Source organism: Saccostrea echinata, unplaced genomic scaffold, assembly GCF_033153115.1.
Source record: "Saccostrea echinata isolate AGI-Se365-2 ecotype Australia unplaced genomic scaffold, CSIRO_AGI_Sech_v1 ptg000008l, whole genome shotgun sequence".
Lineage (NCBI taxonomy): Eukaryota > Metazoa > Mollusca > Bivalvia > Ostreida > Ostreidae > Saccostrea > Saccostrea echinata.
The window spans coordinates 1888858-1914982 of record NW_026889757.1 but is presented as its reverse complement, the minus strand read 5'-3'; the positions used below and the strand labels follow the sequence as shown (position 1 = coordinate 1914982).

General features: G+C 32.3%; 2 protein-coding genes across 2 annotated transcripts; both read left to right on the top strand.

Annotated features, from left to right (window-relative positions):
* On the top strand, window positions 1–15822 carry LOC133181243 (putative defense protein 3). The gene is made up of 6 exons (XM_061315779.1): window positions 1–56; window positions 10331–10521; window positions 12994–13133; window positions 14694–14782; window positions 14891–15003; window positions 15589–15822. The coding sequence occupies exons 2-6, from the start codon at window positions 10338–10340 to the stop codon at window positions 15696–15698; spliced, it is 636 nt and encodes a 211-aa protein (XP_061171763.1). The 5' UTR covers window positions 1–56; window positions 10331–10337; the 3' UTR covers window positions 15699–15822.
* On the top strand, window positions 3992–24224 carry LOC133181131 (uncharacterized). The gene is made up of 11 exons (XM_061315673.1): window positions 3992–4067; window positions 5549–5736; window positions 5970–6236; window positions 6554–6836; window positions 7076–7179; window positions 17406–17461; window positions 21965–22149; window positions 22385–22524; window positions 23292–23380; window positions 23523–23629; window positions 23872–24224. The coding sequence occupies exons 1-11, from the start codon at window positions 3992–3994 to the stop codon at window positions 24039–24041; spliced, it is 1665 nt and encodes a 554-aa protein (XP_061171657.1). The 3' UTR covers window positions 24042–24224.
* Window positions 24225–26125: the final 1901 nt, after the last annotated feature.

Here is a 26125-nt window from a genome sequence, read left to right as displayed (position 1 = left end):
TGTGTGAAAGTGGATGTGTTTTTGAAAATTACAGAAGAAGCACTGAAGCACAAAAGGTATGTATGGTCAAGGCAGGTATTACACATTTTAATAGCCAGAAAATCTTTTTTGTTAATACACTTTTTTCATAGTTTTCCTATTTCAGTAAGGTGTATTCTATACATAAAAACATAGTAATCACGGAAATTAGATAGAATATCAGTTACAGAATGTAAGTACATTGTAGTTATTATATATTTATTTTTTAATTGATTTATGTCCTTTCTTTTGAAGCTCTTTACTTTTGCCCGTTGCTTTCATCAAGATATTTCATATTTTGCATTCTTTCCAATGGTCTTTAACTAGTAAATACTACATAGGCCCTAATGTTAACATGGCCCCTCCTCTATCGCCTAAGTTGTTCTCTCTTACTGTAAACAGTTTTACACAGCGGGGTAATTTATTTTATTCTTTACATCGACTAAATTGGATTTTAATCTAGATAAGAATTCAGATGTGCAACTATACAATGTACATGTATAATTATGTTTTATTTCTCAAAATTATTAAGGGGAATCGATCCTCTTATAAGAGAGATAACTTTCCAAGTAAAAAGTCCTAATGTTACTCATAGTTCATATATACATACTTATATATAGAAATACATACATGCATCAGGTATAAATAAGATTAAAATGTTTTTCCAGCAACAGAAAAGAAATCACCAAGGATGTACCTATTAATCGAACCGTTCTAAAATGTTGACCTTCCGGTCTGTCTAAATATAATAAACCTGAATGCATATATATCTCGACGTAAGTGTCGAAATGAATGATAAGTACTTTTTAACGAATCTGAACCATACGTTTTACTCACATGCTGAATAGAACAAAACTATTAATATCCTATCCTATAGATCTTCTTGTTCAGGGATACAGAGAAAATATATACTAGCTCTTGATCATATTGTACTCCATTATATTTTTACACTTTCAATCCTCCCCGAAAATAACACCCCCAGCCTCAAGTACAAATACCCAAGTTACGAGCAGGTGTACATTGTGTATCATTGCATAAACTGTCCATCTAGGGCTTAAGCCCCTATACACTGCAAACTAAAGAACTCTGATTCTATGGTATTTTTTGGAGTTGAGAAATCTGCCCTTAGATCTAAAATAATCTTCAGTCTTATATCTGTAGTTAATGCAAGCATTAATTTGAATAGTCCCAGATAATAAACTGAACTCTGCATTTGCATGCATTTCCCCCACGTAAGTCAACAACAGTGATCTCTGTTCATCATGCTATACTTCGGTGTCTGAGAATATTTTTCCTGTTGGTAAATGCCACGTGCCCAATTTTGAAAATAAAATAGATAAGCTCATTATTTATACCCTTATACAATAAAATTTTCTCAATGTTCAGTAAACGTTTGATTTAGTGTATAGCAGGTCCTTAATTGACCCTTTTAGGGGCAGGTTCAAATACCATTGCAATAGGGAATTATAAATTGAAAAAAAGTGGCAAAGTGGAAATTACTGATGACTTTTAACACATTTTACTATAAGATATAGACATTAGGATTGCAGGCTTATCCTCTGTTCACACACATCTTGACGAATTAGTATAATCGGAAAATAAAGATTTCCGAAAGTACCCTGAAGAATTCAGTCTGCTTGTTGTTTATGAATTTTACCTTTTTTGGGAAAATGGAGTCAATTGGGACTGGGTTTACCGGACTTACATGCAACAGATATTAAGTCGTGAGGTGTCACAACATCAGCCAATTGGAAAGACTGATAATGCAGTATTATCATAGTATAAAGTTCTTTTAAACAAAGTTCAAACTGATTTTTTTTTAACTTAAGACTCTCAAATCGAATACTACAAAATCTGAATCATTGAATTCTTTATTAATTTGGTGAAGGAAGATTACAGATAACCATTTCACTTTTGGACAAATTGCTAATAAAAACATAGCCGTACAGTCTACTTATTAGTTTTTCACTTCAAATATATTAATATGTAATTTACTAATTTCGAAGATCGGCTTCTCTCAGGCGTGTCATATGAACGTGTCTGTTTGAAATAATAAGCGACAGAAAAATGTAATAGATTTAATGTATTTATAATAAATCAATTAGTGAAATAGTATTATAATAATTGATCTTTGTATCGAAAAGCGATCGTGGATGTATTTCTCACATTTACGATAAATATGCCAGACTTTTCTTCCGTATTTTTCTTCTCAACCTGCTGTAAACAACAGGTACAGGTAAGTTTACACGCTGACCTTGGTTTGACTTTGATCATGACACTTTTACAAGCTACACCACAATAAAACCGCCAATACACAAAATTCTAAGTAAAATCAAACGAGGAAGAGACACTTATAAAAAGAACACAAAAATAAGGAAGAGTTTCAAAAGCTGTCACGGGTTTTATACTTTTATAGTTACTTTAAAATGCAAATTTGCTTTATGATAGCTTAGTTCGATAGTACATTTCAGGCGAGTAGAACGGGGGGGGGGGGGGAGAGACCCCCTTCCCATTTTTTCTGATCGTAGTCTTTTGCTATAGTAAACTTTCATTTAGATGCTTGTCGCCCCCCACTTTTTGTAACTGATTGGTCGAGCATTGACGAATTTCAGTATATGAAAAAAATATACCAAAAAGTAAGAGAAAGATCCTTCTCCCCACGAAATTAGATTTTTGAGTTTGGCCAGTTAACCTTTTTTTAGCCCACCTGAGCCGAAGGCTCAAGTGAGCTTTTATGATCAAAGAGTGTCTGGCGTCCGTCTATCGTCTGTAAACTTTTCACGTTTTCGATTTCTTATCAAGAACCCCTGGACCAATTTCAACCAAACTTGCCACAAAAATCCTTGGGTGAAGGGGATTTAAGTTTGTTCACAGGAAGTGCCACGCCCTCTTTCGATGGGAGATAATTAAGAATTCTTGAAAATTTGGTGGCATCTTTTAAAAATCTCAAGAATCAGTGGGCAATAAAAGATGGAACTAATGTAAAAGCTTCATTACATACTCTAGATTCAATTTTGTTCATATCATAACCCCCGGGAGTTGGTCGGGGCCACAAGAGGGGGTCGAACTTTTACATAGGAATTTATAGGGAATATCTTTAAAAATCTTCCTCCTGAGAACAGCAAAGCCATAATTAGTCATATTTAAAACTCAGACAGAGCTGTCTTTATAATCATTCCAATCATTAACCCAGACAGAGTAAAAGGAAAATCCCTATATCCCTTGTAACAACCTGATTATACATGATACATGGGAAATATCTTTAAAATCTTCTTCTCAACAACAACTAAGCCATTATTAGTCATATTTATACAGAAGCAAGCTTAGGTATTGTAGAATCAAGTTTGTTCAAAGTATGACCCCCAGGGGTTGGGGTGCACAATAGAGGGTCAAAGTTTTGCAAAAGAATATGTAGGAATCATCTTGGAAAAAATCTTCTGCTCAAGAACAACAAAGCCATGATTAGTCAAATTATTATAGAAGCATCGTCAGATAGTGTAGATTCAAATTTATTCAAATCTAGGGTGGGTAGGGTGGGGCCACAATAAGCGATCAGAGTTTTACATAGGAATACTTGGGGAAAAAATCTTTAAAATTCTTCTGTTTACGAACAGCAAAACCATGATTATAATAGTAATATTGATATGGAAGTATTCTGAGGTAGTGTAAATTTAAAGTTTGTCCCCCGTAAACTTTTCAATATTGAACTGATTTTTGCTTCTTCCTAGCCAAGCCCAATGTGTGCAGATGAGTGATGTGGCCCATGGACCTTTTATTTATTTTTTTGGGATCCCCCCTTTTAAAACCGTTCCTACGTGCCTGCATCTAGATGTGAAACATCTGTATTTATCATGTATAGAGTGTATGGTCACAGGACCTAAATTAGAACAAAACTTTTATGTGAGGATGTACCTGTCCTTGTAACAGAGGAATTTATTAATAGATATGATCAGATCGGTTCACTATTGTCAGGATGGGTGCTAGTCACTGCGCCCCAAAACCAGAACGCCCCATGCATGAGCGCCCCAAACATTTTTACCGGCGCCCAAGTACAAATATGAGCGCCCCAAATTTAAATCACGAGCGCCCCAAACTTAATTCACGAGCGCCCCAAATCAGCATTTCGATCGTCCCAAGGCTCATTAACTAGTAAAGAAATAAATTATTGGCTTTTTTGTTTTTACATTTCATTGTTAAAAATATATTGATATGAACAATTCACGAGCGCCCCAAGTTATATATATCATGAGTGCACCAGATTTTAAGTACAGTATAATTTGTCCAAACCGGACACCATACTCCTAACAAAGAATGAAAGAAATAAACAAGAAAAAAGTATAAATAAAGAGAAATCTTATTTCTTCCCCCCCCCCTAATTTTTCCAACAAAAATAACTTTTAACACGTGTTAATTCAAAAGAAGCAACATTAAGTCGGTTCAGGGTGATACTGCTTGCAAGGGCACAGTTTCTGGTTTTGTTGTCCTTCTTGTTTTTGTTGATGTTATTTTTGTTGTTGTTTTGTTGGCTCTTTCTTAAATTAGCTTATCTATTTTCGAGCGTGGGCGTATTTTGATTAAGATATGTCCCAAAAAAAGAGGGTTATCGATTCATACAGTAAATTATACTGTTACATGTTATGGCTTGTGCACTTGTTAAGCTTCACAATGAATATATGGTAGGTTATCTTAAGAAACAATAAAGAGCATATTTAGGTTATAAATTTCCTACTATATGGGATTACAATAAAATCTTTTATATCTAATTAATTCATGTGCTTATTGTGACATAGTGACCAAGGGAATTCTATCTATTCATGATCCATTCAAATGTTGACACACAAAAAGATCCTGTTTATCCTTCAAAGGTTAAAATGATAAACGCAAGCGTTATGGAGTTTTACTCATTACCCGGATGGCTATATCCTCTGTTGCACTAGGAAGATCATGAAATCGGTATTGAAACAAACCAAGAGCGCGTAACATTTTCCTTCGGTCCATATATAAAGCTTTCAATTATGATGTTAATTAGTAAATTGAAGGAAAATGAAGTACGCGTTTACTTTCACTGTTTTACTCCTGTTTGTGGGGTTTGCGGAGATTCTTGGTCGCCCGGGCAAAGGGCGAGGAAGACGCCCCGGAGGGAGGGGACGCGGCCGTCCCGGGGGTGACAGTAATGAAGATAATGTAAATCGTCCCTCCTCCAGAAACGTAAGTTAATTTTGGGATTGAATAACATTATTTAGCCAGAATATAATATAAATACACTTTCCATGTTTGACGATTCCTATTTGATTATCGTGTACATAAAATTTTCACTTTCTTATTTATTTAGTTGGGTGCTACTTAAACATCTCTACTGAGATATGTAACGTCGGTTTTAAATAAAGTTAAAAGGTGTTAAAATTGAGGAGAGGCGACTCCCAGAATTAAGCTTTACTTTAATTCCTCCACTACTTATGTCATTGAAATTAAACTAGAGGATAATGAAATTGGACTCTTAAGATACATTCCATCATATAACTCTTTCAAAAATCCTGGCAGGTCCAAAAATTTTCCTGGTTGACCGATCTTGATGAACAAAACACCAATGTCGCCGTGGATGTTGACGAATTTGCACGTGTGCACGTAAACAAACAGAGAGCCGTAATGGTATCAAGAGACAGACAATTGAGAGATACCGAGTTTGACAAACACCACACAATGTTTGATTTTGCAACAGTGGGTATTTCTTTAAGTTTGTTGTTTGTTACTTTGGCAATTACACACACAAAAATATTTAAGTATTAATTCCAGTCAAAGAGAACCATTTTTTTTATTGTTACAATTCAGAACCTTTCAATGTGACAGATTAAGTGTTCCTAACACTCTTCTCTTTTGGAAAAACGTTAACTATTCCCACCAATAATATATTCGGTTTCGTCTCTGTTATTCAGTTTTCATTAATCTTTTAGGGAAAAATTGGAATCCGTTTCAAGTTCCGACTCCCCCCTGCTGGACATATCCTTCCAGGTGAATCAGCAGAGGATCCAGCTGACGCTGATGACAAAAATGTTGGTGATATTTTTGAGGATGGTGATTTTGCCGATAAAGACTATCCAGCAGGATTTTTCGGTGGCTTCAACCGCATTTTCCGATCCCGGCCTGTTGAAGTTTGCTTTATAGGAGATAGTTTGGTTAACATGACACAAGCTATGGAAGAGTTTGAAAGAAGACAAATGGTATATATATATATATATATATATATATATATATATATATATATATATATATATATATATATATATATATATATATATATATATATATATATTATATATCTATATCTATATGAAATTATTTTCCTGATAATCATTCAAATAGTTTTGTATTTTTATTGTCCAACAACAGTCGTTCAAAAATGATTATTATGAAATAGAGAGTTCATGAAAAGTGGAATTGACAACTTCTCTAAATATTTTTAAAATGAAAATACAGTAATATGAGGAAGAAAAAAAACATTTTTTTTCCATAATTATCATTGGTTAATTGTATACAGATGGTTGAAATTGAAACTGGTGCTAGAGCTGCTTACAGTGTGGCAGCTGCTAACAAATTGACCTCTGACCAACTGAAGGCTCTCAGTCCAGCCATCGCTAGATTCTGCTGCAGAGCCGCCAAGCTGGACAATGTATACCAACTGACCGCCACCGGAATCGTGGGACCTTCCACTTCCACACTCCCTTCAACGAGCTCCTCCACCTCCCCCTCCACCACCACCACCACCACTCAACCTACAACTACCGGTGGTGGCATACTACCCAACAGGCCATTCCACCCAGGTATGTAAAGTTGCTATTTACGGCATGGATACTTTGGATGTCCATTTTCAAATTAATGAAAAGTTTACATACTCACAAGTATATGCATTTTCATTGATGAAATGAAGAATAGAATTGCTAAATAAAATATGAATTAAAATCACGTGTAATGCCTGCAAAATAAATGGGTAATAAATGTACCTGTTGTGCAATTTCGTGTTTAGCTTGTTTCTTTATCAAAACAAATTTTTCCATTATAGGGCTTATTGAAGTAAACCCTCCAAGCTCCTTCCTCGCCTCTGGATTCATGAACCCAGCCAACCCATCTCTGTCCATTCCCTTCCAGATATCTCTGGCTTCTGATGTTCAACTGAACATGAGGAAAGGGCGCCGAGGATAAGAAGGATGATTGACAATGTTCTATAGAATCAGCAATTTCTTTACATTCACTCACAAATTCATGGAGGAGTCACATCTGAATTGACAAAGAATCTATGAATGATTTTTTTCTATAGATTTTAAGAGAGGTTTGAGAACGCTTTAAAGCAATAAAGACGGTTTTGTCTGGGAAATTCTTGTTTTCTTTCTATAGTTTTTTTTTTTCAGAGAAGAAATCATGTGAATTTCGATTCAATTTGTATGAATTTCATGCAAGAAATTGCCAACTCATCGTTAAGACTTTTATTTTCTTGAATGGTTGTACAGAGTGACTACTTTGTTATGAAAACTGTTATGACGTCATCTGTACATGTGACTGTATCAAGCACGTACTTTTTATATACATTGATTATGCACCACATTTCGAAATTATTACGAGATACAATTATAAGAGAGATATTTTTTTCTTTTCATAACTATCTGAATCATCTTCTTTGTTGCCTTTTTGTCAATTTTTGCCCCGTATGGTATAAAAATATTCTCGAATTTCATTTATATCTCTTTTTTTTCCTAGCTTTTCCATCAATGCTATATTAAAGTACAAATCGCTTACGCGGGTTATATCTTTTTATGCAATGTTGCAACCGTTCAACTGAAGAAAGACATTTTATTGTTTGAATATATAAAAATCTTTAAAATTACATAGCAAAATCTCGAGTCGGTGGTCCGAGTATTTCATGTGAAGCACATTTTAATTATTTCTAAAATTGTTCAAATCGAAGTCAATCTATGGACATCGTAGACGAGAATTCGGGGTTAATTTTAGATAGTGGTAACATGATAAAAGAAACTTCGGAAAATTGCATTTCTCATTAGCATTACTTATTAAAAAATGAAAAAGAGGATAATCAATGTTTAGAATTGAATAAGGAATTTATTTCACTAGTGGGACAGGATTGTTTTATTTTTCACAAGTGCGAGGCACGATTGGAAATACAAAAAAAAAAAAAAAAAAAAAAAAAAAAGATCCTGTTTCAGGAATGAAGTAAATTCCATATCTAAACTACAAAATGTTGAATATTTGTCATTACATTTTCTTTGATTTTTCCTTTGCCTCTGCCTTTTCTTAAAACAATGCCTTAGGCTGTGGCATCATAGTTGAGATGGTGAGATGTCATAGCTAGGAGTTTGTGAGATTGAAGACATTGTAAACATGGATTTCAACAACATATTTGGAGAAACTTTTGAAGATTTAGTCTCTGTCAGGATGGTTTATTCTCTCTCTTATAACATGGCAGGGAGTATATTTTACAAAGGAAAGGAAAATCTAGAGTTTGCCGCACTGCTTATTTTCTTTCACACAGTGACAAAATATCACTTTTATTCATAAATAAATTATACAATATTTCACTGTTGAAAATGTCATAAAGAGTTTTCATTTCATCACAAGGATACATGTAATGTGCAATCAAACTGAATAATGACCTTCAAATCTTGAAAGATTGATTTAATGTTTTAGTGATGAAAGTTGAACAATTTTTAAAATGAGAGCTAAAACGCACACTTTGTAAAAAAAAAAAAAGGTGAGAATTCACAGGAATAGGATCAAAGTTGTATCAACATTACATCGAAAATAGTATTAATCAGTTCATGACATGCACTAAATTTTCCTTGCTGAATTGTAAAAGGTTCCTGTCAGTCTAAAAAAAAATCAAAGCATTCATCACACTGCTTGGATTCTGTTTCTGACATCTTTTGTTTATCCTTTTTCTCTATTACTGTTTCTTCAAGTTCACAGAAAGTTTGATTGGTTCAAAAAATTGTTAAAAAACAACAAAAAGACCAAAACGATGAGGTATTGTAAATTAATTTAAAATATATTATATAATATAACATTCTGTCTCTAATTTTAGAATGAAGAAAATCTCATTAATAATGAAGATATAACACAGATTTGTAAAGTGTAGATCCGAAAGACGACCCTTATGCAATTTTACATATAGTAATCATGGGAAGTCGTTGAGAAAGTAAAAAAAAATGTAAATTTTCAAGACTCTGCTCTACGTGACTTTTCAATTTCAAAAGAGATGGGTGAACAAGAAGTGCAGAATGCCTATATCTTCAGATAAAAAAAAATCAAAATCAGTTTGTGAATTTAGTATTTAGAGTGCAGTTCTCATTATTGAAATTTATGAAATTATGATAAACATTACAGTTCTGAGGAAATTTTATACAGCAAAAAATATTCTGTTATTCAAAAAATAATGTGGTATTTGTTTGGGTTCGAACCCTAGCAAATAAAATCCTGAATATCATTTTCCTCTGAGACTAACAAGTTAATTATTACGCTACCCAACTCCTGATGAATAGTGGCATTTAAATATATATAATGTTGTGATATGTCCCTTGACTAAATGGACTTTAAGTATATCTCGGAAAAAATGCGAATGTTGTGTTTTAAGGTATAGTGGGTCTTTGCTCTATGTTTTTGTTACTCATAAAATGTACATTTTTACACAGACTTTGAGGATAAACTTTCAAAAAAAAAAAAAAAAAAAAAAAAAAAAAAAAAAAAGACGTAGCTCATATCGAAAAATTGTCTTATAGTGTGAGAAAATGATCCTTTTTGTCCTCTTTAGTGTGTGTATGCTATTTCATAGGCATATAAGTTCAATCTTTGTGAAATTTTTGCAAATTGTGGAGATTTTACATTAAATATAGTTTAATTTTAGATGAAATATCAAAGAAAATTTTGTCATAATTGAGATTTTATTTTTCACCTTCATGTTTGTCGCACTATAGGCATTTTGCTCGCCTTGTTCGTCCATATTCTTTGCAAGGATAGGGAGGGATGGGTGGGTGGGTGGCATATTCACTGGTGAAAATTTATCTCAAACATTTATAAGAATCAACAGATTAAGGAATTATAAATACGTTTTTTTCAGTGAGAGGTCTATTAATAGATAGGAATTTCACTATTTGGTGTTTCCAAAGTCAATTTTAGAGTACTATATATACCTTGTATAAATTATTTTCCAAATTCTCAAAGTTGGGCAAAAACGCCCCCTCCCCCGCTCATACATGACTCATCAATCAATATTTTTAGTGTACAATATTTTCATTGATTTATTTTTCAGTAACAAGATGAAGTCGCTGCTTCTTTGCCTGAATCTCCTCATTGTGGCGGTGATTGGTTACCCGAGTGGGGCCCCTCCAAGCGTCTGTGAAACTATGGTCCCTGGTCATAGGGGTGCCGTACAAACGGGGGCGTCTTCGTTTACATTGACCATGAATAGTACAAGTTACACGGCTGGTGACGTCATAGAAGGTTTAATTCATTTTTTTTTAATTATTCTTTTAATTTTCACATTTGTTTATATCTTACGAAAGCCGGAAAGGCCCATTTTTGACAAGACCAAAAAAATTAACTCGTTATAACAAGATAATTAGTCGCCCCCGTGGCGCAGTGGTTAGAGCGTCTGCTCTAGAGTGGCGAAGTAAGGAGTTGATCCTTACGTCGCGGGTTCGAATCCCACTGTGGGACGTGGAGACCGGTCCTTCGGATGAGACCGTATAAACCGAGGTCCCGTGTCGCAGTAGGTGCTGGCACGAAAAAGATCCCTCACTGCTTAATGGCCGTAAGTGCCGAGTATAGGACAAAAATTTGCAGCTCTCCACCGGCAAGTGGTGGCGTCTCCATATGATAATACACAATAAAAAGGTGAAGGTCAGCAGGCTGAAATGTAGTGCATGTAGGAAATTCACATGCGTCACTTTAAAAATAGTGAAACAGTTGACATATATGTCTTTTTGGGTATAGAATGAAAGTTTAATATCTAAAGTTTACAATATGATACGCATTAATTTAGGTGTATTTCAAGCATAAATTATGCCTAGAAATATGTATTGTATCGTGAGACAGGATTTTTGATATTTTTACTCGTGCTTCGCACTCATGAAAATATAAAAAAAATCCTGTCCCACTCGTAAAATAAATTCCATATCAACTACAAAACATTGAATATCCTCTATTTATTGCCCCCCCCCCCCCCCCCAATTTCATCAATCTCTTTTTGAAATAAAAAAATTATATGCTTGCAAAGTATACATAATAAATATTGTGATGAGGAAAATAACGACATTGCTTCAATGTTGTATTGATAAATTTGATGTTCTGTCACCATGTGGTAAACGTAGGATCCGCCAAATAGAGGTGAATCTCAAATAGGTCTACGTGAATCTCCACAGCTTGGACCCCCCCCCCCCCGCAAAAAATATAAACAGTGAATCATGACAGAATATTAGATAAAATGCCAATATCAGCAGATCAGATCTAACGTCTAATTACTCAGAAGGATGTAATATCATTTTTGCTTCATCATTCCTCGTGGACAATCTGCATATGCTTAGTCACAAAGTTCAAGGGGGGGGGGGGGGGACCAAGTAAGATATTTGACAAGCAAATAGAGAAAAAAGAGATATGATATTCCAACTTCGAGTATTCGCCATTATTTTCAGGAGATATTTACTCAGGTAAAAAAAAATCTGGAGGAAGGGGCACAAAGATACTCTTGACCAGCCCCTTTTCAAAGTGGTGGGGACATTAGCCCCTTATTACGACGCCTATGATCTAACTGCTGATGTCTCACCATCCCCTTCTTCAAAACATTTCTGAATCTCAAAAATAGCATAATTATCACACTGTAATCGTATATATTATATCTTGTATTAACGCCTGCGATATGTTGCACTTATATTGTCTCTGATATTTAATTTTAGGGGTACAGTCATTGATATATGAAAGTGTATAAGTCGTCCAAAACATGTCGAAATAGTGTCATTCATCAGAAATAGTTGTCATAAATAAATTGCCAAAGTTTGAAGCAAGTATATTTGGCAATATTATTAAAGAAAAATATCGCGTCCTAATGCAACAAATTCACGAATTAATGTGTAAATGTTTTTCGCCTTAGAGTTGCTATACCTATCAAAATATGATTATTGACAGCGAGATAGATCAAGATTTAATTATAAGTAAATCCCAGAGCAAATTAAATTTTCAACCATTTATCAAGTAGAATTTGATTGATATTTACTAGCTAAAAATTCAATGGCATTAAAAACTACAGCCATTTTTATTCCTATATTGCTATTAAATCTCGAAATAAGGAGAAAACTATCTCGTTATAACGAGTTAACTAACCCGTTAGTTATAACGAGTTAGTTATCTCGTTATAACGAAATAATTATCTCGTTATAACGAGATAACTAACTCGTTATAACGAGATAACTAACTCGTTATAACGAGATACTAACTCGTTATAACGAGATAACTAATTCCTTATAACGAGATGATTATCTCGGTATAACGAGATACTTACTCGTTATAACGAGATAGCTAACTCGTTATAACGAGATACTAACTCGTTATAACGAGATAACTATCTCGTTATAACGAGTTAATTTTTTTTTATCTTGTCAAAAATGAGCCTATCAGACTTTCGTAATATCTCGCTTTTACAGAAATTTATTTTAAAATAAAAATTACTTAAATGGAAGAATATATTTTTCTGAATAATAACGACATGAAAAGTACATATTTTTATTGGGAGGTTATATATATATATATATATATATATATATATATATATATATATATATATATATATATATATTATATATATATATATATATATATATATATATATATATATATATATATATATATATATATATATATATATATAAACAGTTTAAGTTGTTCTAAAGATTTTATGTGACTTTTTCACTTTTAATACAGTTACTGTGTCCGGTGGGACTTTCAGGGGAATATTTATCCAGGCACGGTCTGCAAACTGCTCGACCGTCACTTTGCCGACTTTTTCGCTGATGACAAATGAAGGAAACCTTAAGACTCTCACGTGTAATAGTGTGGCAGATGTAAGCTTGACAAACAAAACCTTTAGACTCTCACGTGTAATAGTGTGGCAGATGTATGCTTGACAAACAAAACCTTTAATCCCTCACGTGTAATAGTGTGGCAAATGTAAGCTTGACAAACAAAACCTTTAGACTCTCACGTGTAATAGTGTGGCAAATGTAAGCTTGACAAACTGAACCTTTAGACTCTCACGTGTAATAGTGTGGAAAATGTAAGCTTGACAAACAAAACCTTTAAACTTTCACGTGTAATAATGTGAAAATGTAAGCAAGCATAAGACTCTCACCTGTGGAAATTAATGTGGAAAATGTAAGCTTAAGACTCTCACCTGTATAATGTGGAAAATGTAAGCTTGACTAACTAAACCTTTGGACTGCTACCTGTATTAATGTTGCAGGTGTAAGCTTACAAAGAAACTTTTTAAATCTCACTGTAATAATGTGGCAAATGTAAGCTTCACAAAGAAAACTTTAAGATCTATCCTGTAATAAAAGGGCAAATTTAATGTTTACTAATAAAACCTTTAAAATCTCACCTGTAATAATGTAAAAATGTAAGCTTTATAAAAAAAAATATATGAAGATTCTCAACAATAAAATTTGCGGCTAAATGTAAGCTAATCATAGCAAACATTAGAATCTCGTCTTTAATAATATGGTAAACAAAAGCTTAACAAAGCGAACTTCGGAATCCTGCCTGTAATAATGTGGTAAACGTAAGCTTTAAAAGGCAAATTTAGAATATCGCTTGTAATAATGAGGCAATTGTAAGCTTTTCAAATAAAAAAACCCTTAAGACTTGCGCCTGTAAATCACTGTAACACAGTTTCAGGGGTATTCATGTAACAAGGTTTCTAAAAATGTTTTAAACAGAATAGAATAAACATGCATTTTCACTAAAAAATTGTTTTGAAATTCTTATGTTTTGAAAAAAAAAACAACCATATTCCATCTTTCAATTGTTTTGAAATTTTTATATTAAAAAAAAATACTCCATCATTCTTAAAGCTTGCAAGTTCACGTTTTCCTTTGTTAAAAACCACAAAATAGGTCCGATTTTGCTGACCAGAATGACAAATCTGATGTTATTCACGATTATGTTATTATGTCGGGATATAACAGGAACCATTAGTTTTATGTCCCGAATTAATTTCTTATTTAAGTACGTATATTTTCCGGTGATGAAGATGAGTTAGTCAGATGCACTTTCCCTAAATTGGACAATTTACTTTCCACACTTTTCATCATTTTAAAAAGCTTTTTATAAAATTACATTGCACTGTTTTTTCTTTTCATCTTTTTTTATTATTATTATTTTAAACTTTTTTTATTTTTACGAAAGTAAATTATAAGTACCATCGCAATGTTCTGTTGTGTATTATCTTCAAATCGGAGCAAGTCATATCTTTATTTCTGATTTTGGTGAATCAATTGCAATCGGAGAATAATTTTTACCTACTTCCATCTTAATGTAAAGATTGTAAACTAGTAAACATGAGCTCAAGGATAAACATTTTGCGCTTGTTTAAAATATTTTCAAAAATGTAATTTTAATTTTAGAGTGCTGTTACACATACCACTAAAAGTGACAAAACCCAAGCAAAGTTTTACTGGACACCTGCAGCTAATGTCGGCCATATTTACTTCCGGTTAGTTTCTTTTTTTTCTCCATGCCTTGTTTTATTGGTTGATTGGTTTCTTTTACATGTTAGAAGACAATTTATTAATTGATAACATTTTTTTATATTTTATTTCAGCGCAACTGTCGTGCAAGTATACAGCACATATTGGGTTGGTATTCAGTCATCTGTGCTACGTGACAGTAACTCTAGTGATCCCGTCCCAAATTCAATTTGTCAACCCGAGGGAAGTGAGTAAAATCAAAACAATTGCAATTATTTATTTATTGCAGTTTAAATAAATCAGAGCAATATATTTCTTAATTCTGAAAGAACTTCCTTTTATCATTATTTCATGGATATTAAAGTTATCTGAGCCATTCAATGATTGCCAACAAAACCGGGATAAATTACCTCTGTTTTGGATACAAGTTATCTTAAACATTTGAATTTTCCGAAAAACCATTGAGACTGTGAAATTTTAAAGGAAATAAGAGTCTGGTCATTGAACGTTTGTCTTCAAATTACACTGAAATCATAGAGAACTTTGGTATTTTACTCAAAACATGAACGTTATTGGTGAGCGTTCTCTGATTATCTTATTTCCTTTATATTTTTTTTTTTAAAATAAAGTCTGTTTTAAAGTCATTTTATAATGAATCCGCCATCTTATTTCTGCATGCGATTTCAAATTTACAGATTTTCCTACTTCTTCTTTGAAAGCAAATTGAATGAAAATATAATTTGTACTTATATTAACCTCATAAATTATATTTTCACACACTTATTCCAGTTTTGTTTAGAAATTTTTAACTTTGTGTGATATTTTTGCGCAGGTACAACTGTACAAACACCTGGAGGAAATAGCGGCAATGGAGGGGTGGATCTTCAGCCAACATTGTCTTTTTTAACTATTTTGTTGATGACATATTTTCTAACAAGATAGCATTGTTTTTTTTCCTGTTTCAAGCATATAGTAGTAAATAAATCTGGATGCTGTAATGTAACTTTGAAAGTGACATTTTATTCAACATTGTTGTGATCAATGTCAAAATAAACTCAATAAATTACTTGCCTTTGTTTGTCGTTTTAGAATTATATAGCTATAATACAACAAGCTATGAAAACGGTGAAGCTAACGAACATTGATCAATCTTAAAAAAAATCTACAAACAATACAAATCAGTAAACAGGACATAAAACACGGACCTCCTAAAATTCCAGAGGTGGAATCAGGTGCCTAGGAGAAGTAAGCATCCCCAGTTGACCGGTTACACCCGCCATGAGCCCTATGTATTGATCAGGTAGACGGAACATTCCGTAGTCAAATTAGCTATCTTTCTCATACTGGTAAAAATGATGTGCTCTTTTTAATACAGTTTGATGATGTAAAATATTAGCAAATTGATATACATACAGTAGTTTCATCAAATCGTATTAACTTAATTCAGGATGGTTGGAATAAATTAAAGTGAAAAAGCGATAAAAGAAAAATTATACAATGTAACATTGGTCAGCTTAAGAAAACAGGTAACTCGAAACAAATTGTGCTATTGAAATATGCTTCTTGAAGAACTATTTGAATGAATGAATTTTAAAATTTGTCAAAAATAACCCTCTTAAAATTTTTTTATTTATCTGCTAAACACAAACTGTTCATATTCCAGTTTGTATTATAGAGATATCTGATATCTATGTAATGCATAAACAAATATTAAGATTTAATTATGTTTCCATGAAAAAAAAGCGTCCTCATTTTGAGTATATGAAATCCCATTATTTGTTACTTGAACTAGATGGATATATCGGATAACTATTATAAGGTCAGCTGAGTGCCATAATTGTAGGTATTAGTAATACACTAAACTTTGAATCTAAAGAGTTCTTATATACTAGTTGGGAATTTTTTTTATATTTAAGCATTGAATCATTATATTATGAAAGATATTGTCTCATAACTGCAACGGTGTGTGCAAACAAATCGAGTAACGCGCGTTAGCGCATTATGAAAATTTGTTTGTACACACTGTTGCTGTTATGAGACTACATCTTTCATAATATAATAATTCAATGCTTATATTTACATTTTAACTCCTTGTCTTCACTGCAGATGTGATTTATATTTCAAAATCCCTGTTAGTATTATCCTAGGATTAAGTTACAATCAATGGAAGAGCCATTGCAACAGCTTCTGTTTATAATATGAACGTGAATTTTGATTTTCGCTCATGACGTTGCTCCTGTACGGCGTTCAACGTTTGTGACTCAAAATAAAAAGCATACTTTACACTTTCGACTCCCTGTCCGTGTTATGGTATTTTGAATGTCCTATCTTTCCTCACACTTATTAAGCAAAATACATGTGGAATGTAAATATATTCTTAAAAAACTATTTTAAAAATAAAATAAAATATTTGTAGTTTGTAATCAATTCTTTTTTTTTTTTTTTATCAAAGAACAATACTTGCTACTTTCTAATGTGGATTTTTTATGAATTATTAATCATTTACTTTGTATACTCCCTGTTGCTAATGTTTAAACTGAGTGTTTTTGAAAACAGAAAGCCTATTGTAGATGTTTATAATAAAAGAATTTCAAAACCAGTGATACTTCTTAAATGCTGAGTATTCCAGTGTCTACTTTTTTGTTTCAGGTGGGACAAATTTTGAAAAATGGAAAGGAATTCAACAGAAGGAAAGAGCTGATAGGGTTAGGAGAGTAACCCCATTTTTTTCTATGCATTATGTTGTTCTTGGTGAGAAAGTATCCAAGACTTCTTTGATCTGTAAATGCTAGTTGATTAGGCTTACCAACTCTTTTCCTTAACAATATTCCTCTTTTTCAATATTTTGTACCACGCAGTAGACAGTGAAATACTCAGTATTTTAGAAATATCACCAAGTTTATCTATCCCTTACTAAGACATACATGACCGTATCTTAGAGGCTTCGTATTTTCAAAAGCAGTGATTTTGATCATCATCAGACAACAGGAGGTATATAAAATAAATAGGAGTTTATTTTAAAAAACTGCATGTACCATAAGAAAGTAGGGTGTACTGTCATTAATTAAAATATTAATAAAATTATACGTTATTAATCCAATATTTTGGATATACAGGGTATTTCATAATATATGTTACATTTTTAAATCTAATTATTTTTCTTACCTATCATTATTCTATTATAAACTATATATCATTTTAAACAACAAATCCTGCATTTTTATTCCATATGAAAAAGTCTAGAAAATCATGGTATCACAATGAATAATTGTGACATAAACGCCGATGTCATAATTTGAAAAATTTTCAAAATGGACTTAACTTATCAACATATTTGCTAAATTGTAAAGCTGCTTTTTCAATAGATGTCGCCAATATTCATTCAGAAGTTGATGAAGGAAATATTCCAAAAGAATGGAAGCTTTTTAGGATGCTTATCAGAAGGCTAGTAACAAGGTTAAAGGACAGGGACACGGGCAATATGCGATAAATGACACGGTACTCCAGAAAGCCTAAGGACTTCAATAACCAAACATTTAATTGGTGACATGGAGACTTTGATAGTTTAGCAAACTCCTGCGAAAAGTGTCAGATAGATGTTTTCAGACATTCATGCTGGCAATATCAGCATTTCCAGCATATATTGAAATTTGATATAAAGTTATCAGCGTACAGATTTTCAATATCGCAATACCCCAAGGAAAAAAGAATTTGTCCTCTGCATTCGCCAATCTCAGTCTCTGGGCCCTTTTCTGTAGGGGTTCTCTAGGAACAGGGTCTACAGATACCGAATGAGCTCAGAGAGAACACACAACTTCAAATGAGGAGTGTCTAAGCAAAAATGTGTGACAAGGTTATACAAATTTCGAGCAGCAACATTCATTTGTAGTTGAAATAGTCGAGTTCATTAAAAACATGTAATGTGGGCTTTTGACGTTGTGAAATACAACGTAACAAAAATTGACGTAATTTAGAAATTTCACTAATTTTCATTAATGTTTGAGATTTTGTCCAATGTGTAATAGTTTAGTTGGTAATTGTACATAATGAATCTTACAGATACATGCATCAAGTTGACAAAAACGCTTGTCTTTATCTTTTTCTTGTGTTTGTGAAATTGATGATTCAAAATGTAACATATATTATGAAACACCCTGTATGTATTACAAAAAAATCTCAGAAACTTCTGGGAACACTGAAAGATTTTTTGTATGAATTAAAGGGGTTGAAAATAAGTTATTTAATTAATTGAGCATTGAATCATTTTTTTAAAGATGTTGTCTGATAACTGCAATGGTGTCTGCAAACAAATTGAGTAACGCGCGTTAACACGTAGCACGTTATGATTTTTTTTTTCACACACTGTTGCAGTTATGAGACTATATCTTTCAAAAAATAACAATTCAATGCTTATATTTACATTTTTAACTCCTTGTCTTGTCTGCAAATGAAATTTATATTTCAAAATCCCTGTATTATTTCCTCGGTTAAGTTACAATAAATGGAAGAGCCAATGCAACAGCTTCTGTTTAATGTGAACGTGGATTTTGATTTTCGCTTATGACCTTACACTTGCAGGATGTTGAACGTTTGTGACGTCAAAATAAAACGCATACTTTAACCTTTTGACCCCCTGTCCGTGTTATGGTGTTTTGAATGCCGTAGCTATCCACACATTTTATAAGCAAAATACTTGTGAAATGTAAAACCAACACCAACCCTTTTTAATAGTTAAGATAAATGCTTTTAAAAACACTTTCTTCCTATTCTCTTTTGCTTTAATTACAGTAGAATAACTCTACAAATATAAATGTGATTGAAAATTTGCTTTTGCTTTTTTTTTCTTCCCATATTCTCAGTTGTTATTTAAGAAATAAATAACAAGTTTAAAAATTTCAATGGGAATTGAAGTGGGTCGGTCACGTGATCAAATCCTGTGAAGGCCGAAGGCCTTCTCAGAAGATTTGATCACGTACCGACCCACTTCAATTCCCATTGAAATTTTTAAACTTGTTATTTATTACTTATATATACATTTGAGACGGACAATAGAATGTAATCGAATATAAATTGCACTAACTGTACGTCGTAGATTTTGACAAATTACGCTAGGTGTAAATCGGCTTGAAAAGCGGTTACGCTTCAAATTCATCAGGCAAAGGATTCTGTTTTGAAGGGAATATTCTGTGAAAGGCTACTTGTGATCAATTGTAGTGAGCATATTGGTCTCTGGGAATTTTTGTATTCATGAGAACCCATATTCGATGTTAAAAAACACAAGAAACACGTCCGATGTTTGATGATAAAAAGTTGGAGGAATTTCGGTCGGAAAGGGATGGATGGAGACACTTGTCCGGACCAGATAACTTGAAATCAAGTACAAAATTTGATCAAAAACATAAAATCTACGATTTCAGTAAGGCATATTTATTAATTTATGATGTTGACGTGGAGACACTGGCGACAGCTTACATTGTTAAGACAACGTCACAACGATCTCGATGATGGAGGTGTGCCTACCGAACTTCCAAAGTGCAGTGTTTGTCAGCTGTTTGTGGCGTGATTGCATTACATTGATATTTTTCAACAGATTTTCAAATTTATTGTGAGTAAAGTTTAATGAAAAAAAATTATAGCATTCAGAGGTCTGCGAGAAAAATAAGGTAAACGTTGAGATATGCAGCTCAGACATGGAACTTATAACATGTAGTTTTCTATTCTCTATGTAAAACCGATCAAAAACTGTATTAAATACTCGTTTACATTGTAAATAAAATGATTATTATTTTACTTGCGTATTTTGTACATTTTTATGCATGAAAAACATGCTATATTGCTTAGTGGAGTAAGTCTTTTTATGTAGATATTACTGCGCTGTGTGATTAGGTCACGTAATGACCTATGACCTTCGAAAAACTTCATACAGGTATGAAGATATTAGCTCTCTGCATGTTTATATAATAGAGAGATACCACAAATGTATATATTAAAAAATAATGTATCATTTTTGAACATCTATCGGGATATAAGTACGGGTTGGTCACGAGATCAAATTCCATAAATCCCGAAGGGCTTTATGGTAAATTTGATCTCGTACCAACCCGTATTTATATCCCGATAGATGTTCAAAAATGATACATTATTACTTATATTTACATTTATGACTTATTCTTATCTTATTATTTCCTGATTACAATCTTTAACGCGTGAAATGTTTCATTTTTTCAAACCCAACGGCACGTATTTGAACCATTGATTGCGCGTCTACCCTTTATGACGTCACTGAGAAATTACGTCGACTGTTTATGACGCGAGGAACCCGTGTTTATACGGATATAGATACGCGTTGCTTTTAATAGTGTTACATAAAAGGAAACATTTGCAAATGTAACTATAAAGTTTTAAACAGAGCTTCATAAAACTTTATTTGAATTCTATAACGATACAGCATCTCCACATGCCTTTAAAGTGCCAACCTACATTAAGGTCCTGTTTGATATTAACAAACCCTTAAAAAACAACTAATCAAAATGATTTAAAAATGGGATCAACATCTTCTTTCTTTTATAAATATAACGATCTTTAGGTTTCATTTTGCCTACATCCTTTTTACAGATTTTACATACATACTTGGATGGATTTGAATATTTGTTAGGCCTTAGTACTCTTGTCCGTTACGCAAGACTACCATTGACAGTACATATACACCAAAACAAGCTTAGGATATACCCACTTCACGTATTCACTTAAACGTCAGAAAGGGCAATAGCTATCATTTTAAGTCTCATCCTTGAAGGATAAAGATGTGTAGTTCTATCAGGTAATAACCAGAAATTGCGGAATAATGTTTCCTTAACATACTGAGTGATATAAGATGTAAAATTTTGAATTAATATACTCTAGATATTGAAGTCTTTTCTAGTGCAACAATAACAATATGAAACATTGAATTTTAACTGATTTTATTTTGATTAAAAGTGTAATGAAATTACATTGAAATACTTAAAATATTTGGGGGGAGGGGGGTAATGAAGTTGAATGAGATTAAAAAAAAATCAGTGGATACAATTAACTAAAATTTTCATAATTTGTTCTCTGGAAAAAACGCGACAAAAAGATGGAGTTGACATTTTTATTTTTTATACTGTATAACATTCCAAGTATTGATGTTCTCCTGTTATTAACATGTTTGATAAATTATCACCTAGAATGCAGTCGGTAGCTGTTTGCCTGAGTTTCTTCTCGGTAGTTGTTTATGGGTACCCGACAGGGGCTCCTGCGGGTGTATGTCAGACTATGGTCCCTGGTCACGGTGCTGCCGTGCAAACCGGGCCTTCGCCTTACAGAGTAACTATGAACACCACAAGTTATACAGCTGGGGATCGCATCATGGGTATGTAATATAAAATGTATTCTGGCGTTATTTTATTTTTATTGGAGACTGTTGAATTTATCGTGATCTTTCTCCGGGATACGTCGTCTTACAATTTTTGATTAATTCACTTGGCTAAAACAAATATCAAACAAGAAAATAAAATAAAATCATTTTCATTTGAATTATTGATGAAAGATTAAAAATGCAAAGAACTAAATTTTCTACAATAATTATAAGATATTTCTTTTCAAAGTAACTGTATCTGGGGGAACCTTCAGAGGATTGCTTGTCGAGGCTCGTCCTGCAAACTGTTCTACGGTTACTTTCCCGACATTTTCTCTGATGGTCAGTGAATCAAACCTCCAGACCCTCGCCTGTAATGGTGTGCCAAATGTAAGTATATCATCAACATCATCATCACTGGAAAACTATCGACATAACTATAGACCTATATTGTACTAAATGTAAATGGACATGCAGGATTCGTGGACTTCTCTTTCCATTTTTTAAAATTTTATCTGAGGTATTCATTACTTTTTTTTTCCAATTTTCTGTCTGAAGTTTTTTTTTCCCAACTGCTGTTGCCTTACAAGCAAATTTTTAAATCATGCAATCTTAAAGTAAAATGTTACGAATACTTGAATTCAAAAAATGGAAACTATGGATTGCCAACATAAAAAATAATTTAATTTCGAGGATATCATATTTTTTAAGCACTTAAGGCATACTTTCTCTATATTTATAAGTTGTTATGTGTTTGATCAAAAGTGAAAAATAATATTTCTTGTCGATTAGTTAACATCTTACTGAAGTGTGTTTATTTCCTGGAGATGTTGCCTTTAGTCATTTTTACTTAGGGACCGGAACTGTGTTACATGCACTTTTGATTATTATATTTGACCCCTTTTGTTACCTTGCCATGTTTTATATATATATATATATATATATATATATATATATATATATATATATATATATATATATATATATATATATATATATATATAAATGTATATAAGATGATGATTTGAATGAAACAAACATATGATATTGTTAGTAAATTATGCATCTTTGTTGTATTGAAGGCTTGCAAATGAAACCGAATTAATTATATAATTGATGAAGTATTTTACATATAAATATGTGTCTTTGATTTTTAGAGTGCTATCACACATACTAACAGGAATGACAAAACTGAGGCAAATTTTTACTGGACTCCCTCTTCTAGTCTTGGCCACGTATACTTCCGGTTAGCTAATTGTACTTTAAAAATTCAAATAATCTTATTTTGTATTTTTTGGAGTCGTTGCATGCCTTGGACTTCATTTTATTTTGTTTTATTAACAATTTCGTGGAAAAATATAATCTGCTTTTTTTTTGGTCTATTTAAGTGCTACAGTAGTACAAGTGTTTAACACGTACTGGGTTGGTATTCAGTCTCCCGTTCTGCGTGACAATAATTCTACTGACCCCGTCCCTGATCCTATTTGTCAGATTGGTAAGAGACATTTAATCAAATTTGATAACTTATTTAGGGCTGAACAAAAATTATTCCCTTTGCTATTACTGCTGTAAATATCATTTGAGTCATCTCCGTCAATGGAAGATGGCTAACCGTTAACAAATTTAATTTTGTATAAACTGACAATAAATGTTCTTTAGAAATGTATCTTTGTAGAGATTAATATTTTGAATAACTTGATTTCAATGCATACTTATCCTAATCTCTGTTACAAATAGATACTACTGCAGCATCTACTACCTTATCAACAACTACTACTACTCACTCAGTTACTACTAGTCAGACAGGAGGGAGTGGAGGAAATTCGGGCAACAACGCAGGGGCGGATCTAAAGTTAGCTGTGTCGCCTTTAATTATCATGCTTGTGGCATTATTCCTAATAATATAGAGTTCTCTTTTTGTATATTATGCTATTTATTCAAATTCATGAAAAGAAAAAATGTTATTAAACATCCAGCTATAAAAACTCCTAGACAACCAAGCTATGAAACAAATTTTAAATAAAAGTGACTTTGAAAGTGGCATTTTATTTGACATTATTGATATTGCTCTTGAAATGCAGAAATAAAACAAAAACAATTACATCCTTGGCTTTATTAGTTTTCCTTAATGACGTCTGTGTATAAACACAGAATAAAGAAAGCGACAATAAACTTTAATCGAAAATCTAACAAGCAAACATATACTAAGTTTAAAGCATTCAGATTGAAGATTTATCAACAGAATTCTTGGCAGAAAAAAGGAACTTGACTTGACGTTTAATTCATCAAGGTTCTGAGTAGTGTACTGTCAATGATTAAAATGAATAATACTTCAAACTATATATACAACAGTTTATTTATACCCTAGGTAACCCAATGGAAAAGAAAATATCTTAAATTTGTTTTGAAGTGAGTTTAATGCATTACCAGATTATTTAGATTCATTGCAATTGATATAATTCATAAAGAAATATTGACTTTGTGGTACAATCTTAAAAGAAAATCGTAGAAGGAGCGAAATATGACCAGAATTATTTACTTTGAAATTGGATTGCTGGATTAACTGTCGCCTTGGGATAAATTGAAAATTAGAGTACTTGATCTTGTGCAGATATTTGATCATTTCAGCTTATCTGGTATTTGGTACGATACTTTGATCAATTTACTTTGATTAGAACTAGGGCAATTTTTTTGATTCATTGATTTATTCTGTCAAAATACAAGGTACATTTAAATGGTACAAGAGATACTTTAGAATACAGGATCAATACATGTCATCAAAATAATAATAATATGATAATATATCCATGTATCATACATAATATGATAAATTTTTAACATGATATAACATGTAAATTATACATGTTGTGAAATCTCTGAAAAGAGGAAATAAAGATGGAATAATGAAACTCATCCCAATCTTATTATTATTATTACACAAATAATGCCATTTTTTAATTTCTTGAACAATATTGTATCTACCAACTCTATTGGAAGACAGTTGTCATTTGTTTTCAATTTCGCGAAAAAAAAAAAACAAAACAAAACAAAAAACCCAAAACATTTATATGTTATAACCTTAACTAGAGATATTTATATATTACCATTTTTACATAATCTGATCTTTGAACTTTCGGTTATTGTTTTAACAATCCACACCATGAAAACTTTTACAATTTCAATTAAACATTTCTTAAGTGTTTAGAATAAGATGTATACAAGAGATCCATGGAACACTGCCCTTTTGGTATATACATGTATATTGTAAAAAAGAAAAGGTAATAGACCTGCCCCCTTGTCTAACCCCAACAATCCAATTAAAAGATTCAGGTGACACACTTTCACATTGATTCTTGATTTTATATCCGCATACATAATTCCTAATGAAAGGATACATTTCCCATCGATACTACATGTAAAAATGATTTGTACTAGAGATAATCTCTACAAACCATATCAAAAGCTTGTTTACAATCAATGTAGACATAATTAATAGAACTTCTTTTTGAATAAATTTTTAATCGATTTCTCAAAATACAGTTTAGAGTTTTCCAGTGCAGCTCAATAAAGTTATAGGACGATAGTTCTAGGGTTGTTGGTTTACCTGTAGTTTTATATATTGGTTTTACAAAATCTATAATCCATTCTAATCCTTTCCGGTACTATTTCACAGTGACATATCTAATTGGCTTGCAGAAGCAACAAATTTAATCTTGTTTGGTGAATGTTTTTACAGTACTTGGCCCTCCTACACAATTAATAGATGGTGGATTAGCTTTTGATTATGGCTTAGTGTCTAATCGGAAACATATTTGAGTTGCTAGTAACATTTTATACATGTATGTTTATTTAATACTGCATAAAAATAGTCCTGAATAGTTCATCATTCAAAAATGCTTCCTCCAATATTTAATATTTTGAAACTTCCTAAGAGTTTCACAAGGAAAAGACAATATTTTTTGCTTTATTCTTAAAGGCCTTTCAAATGTCC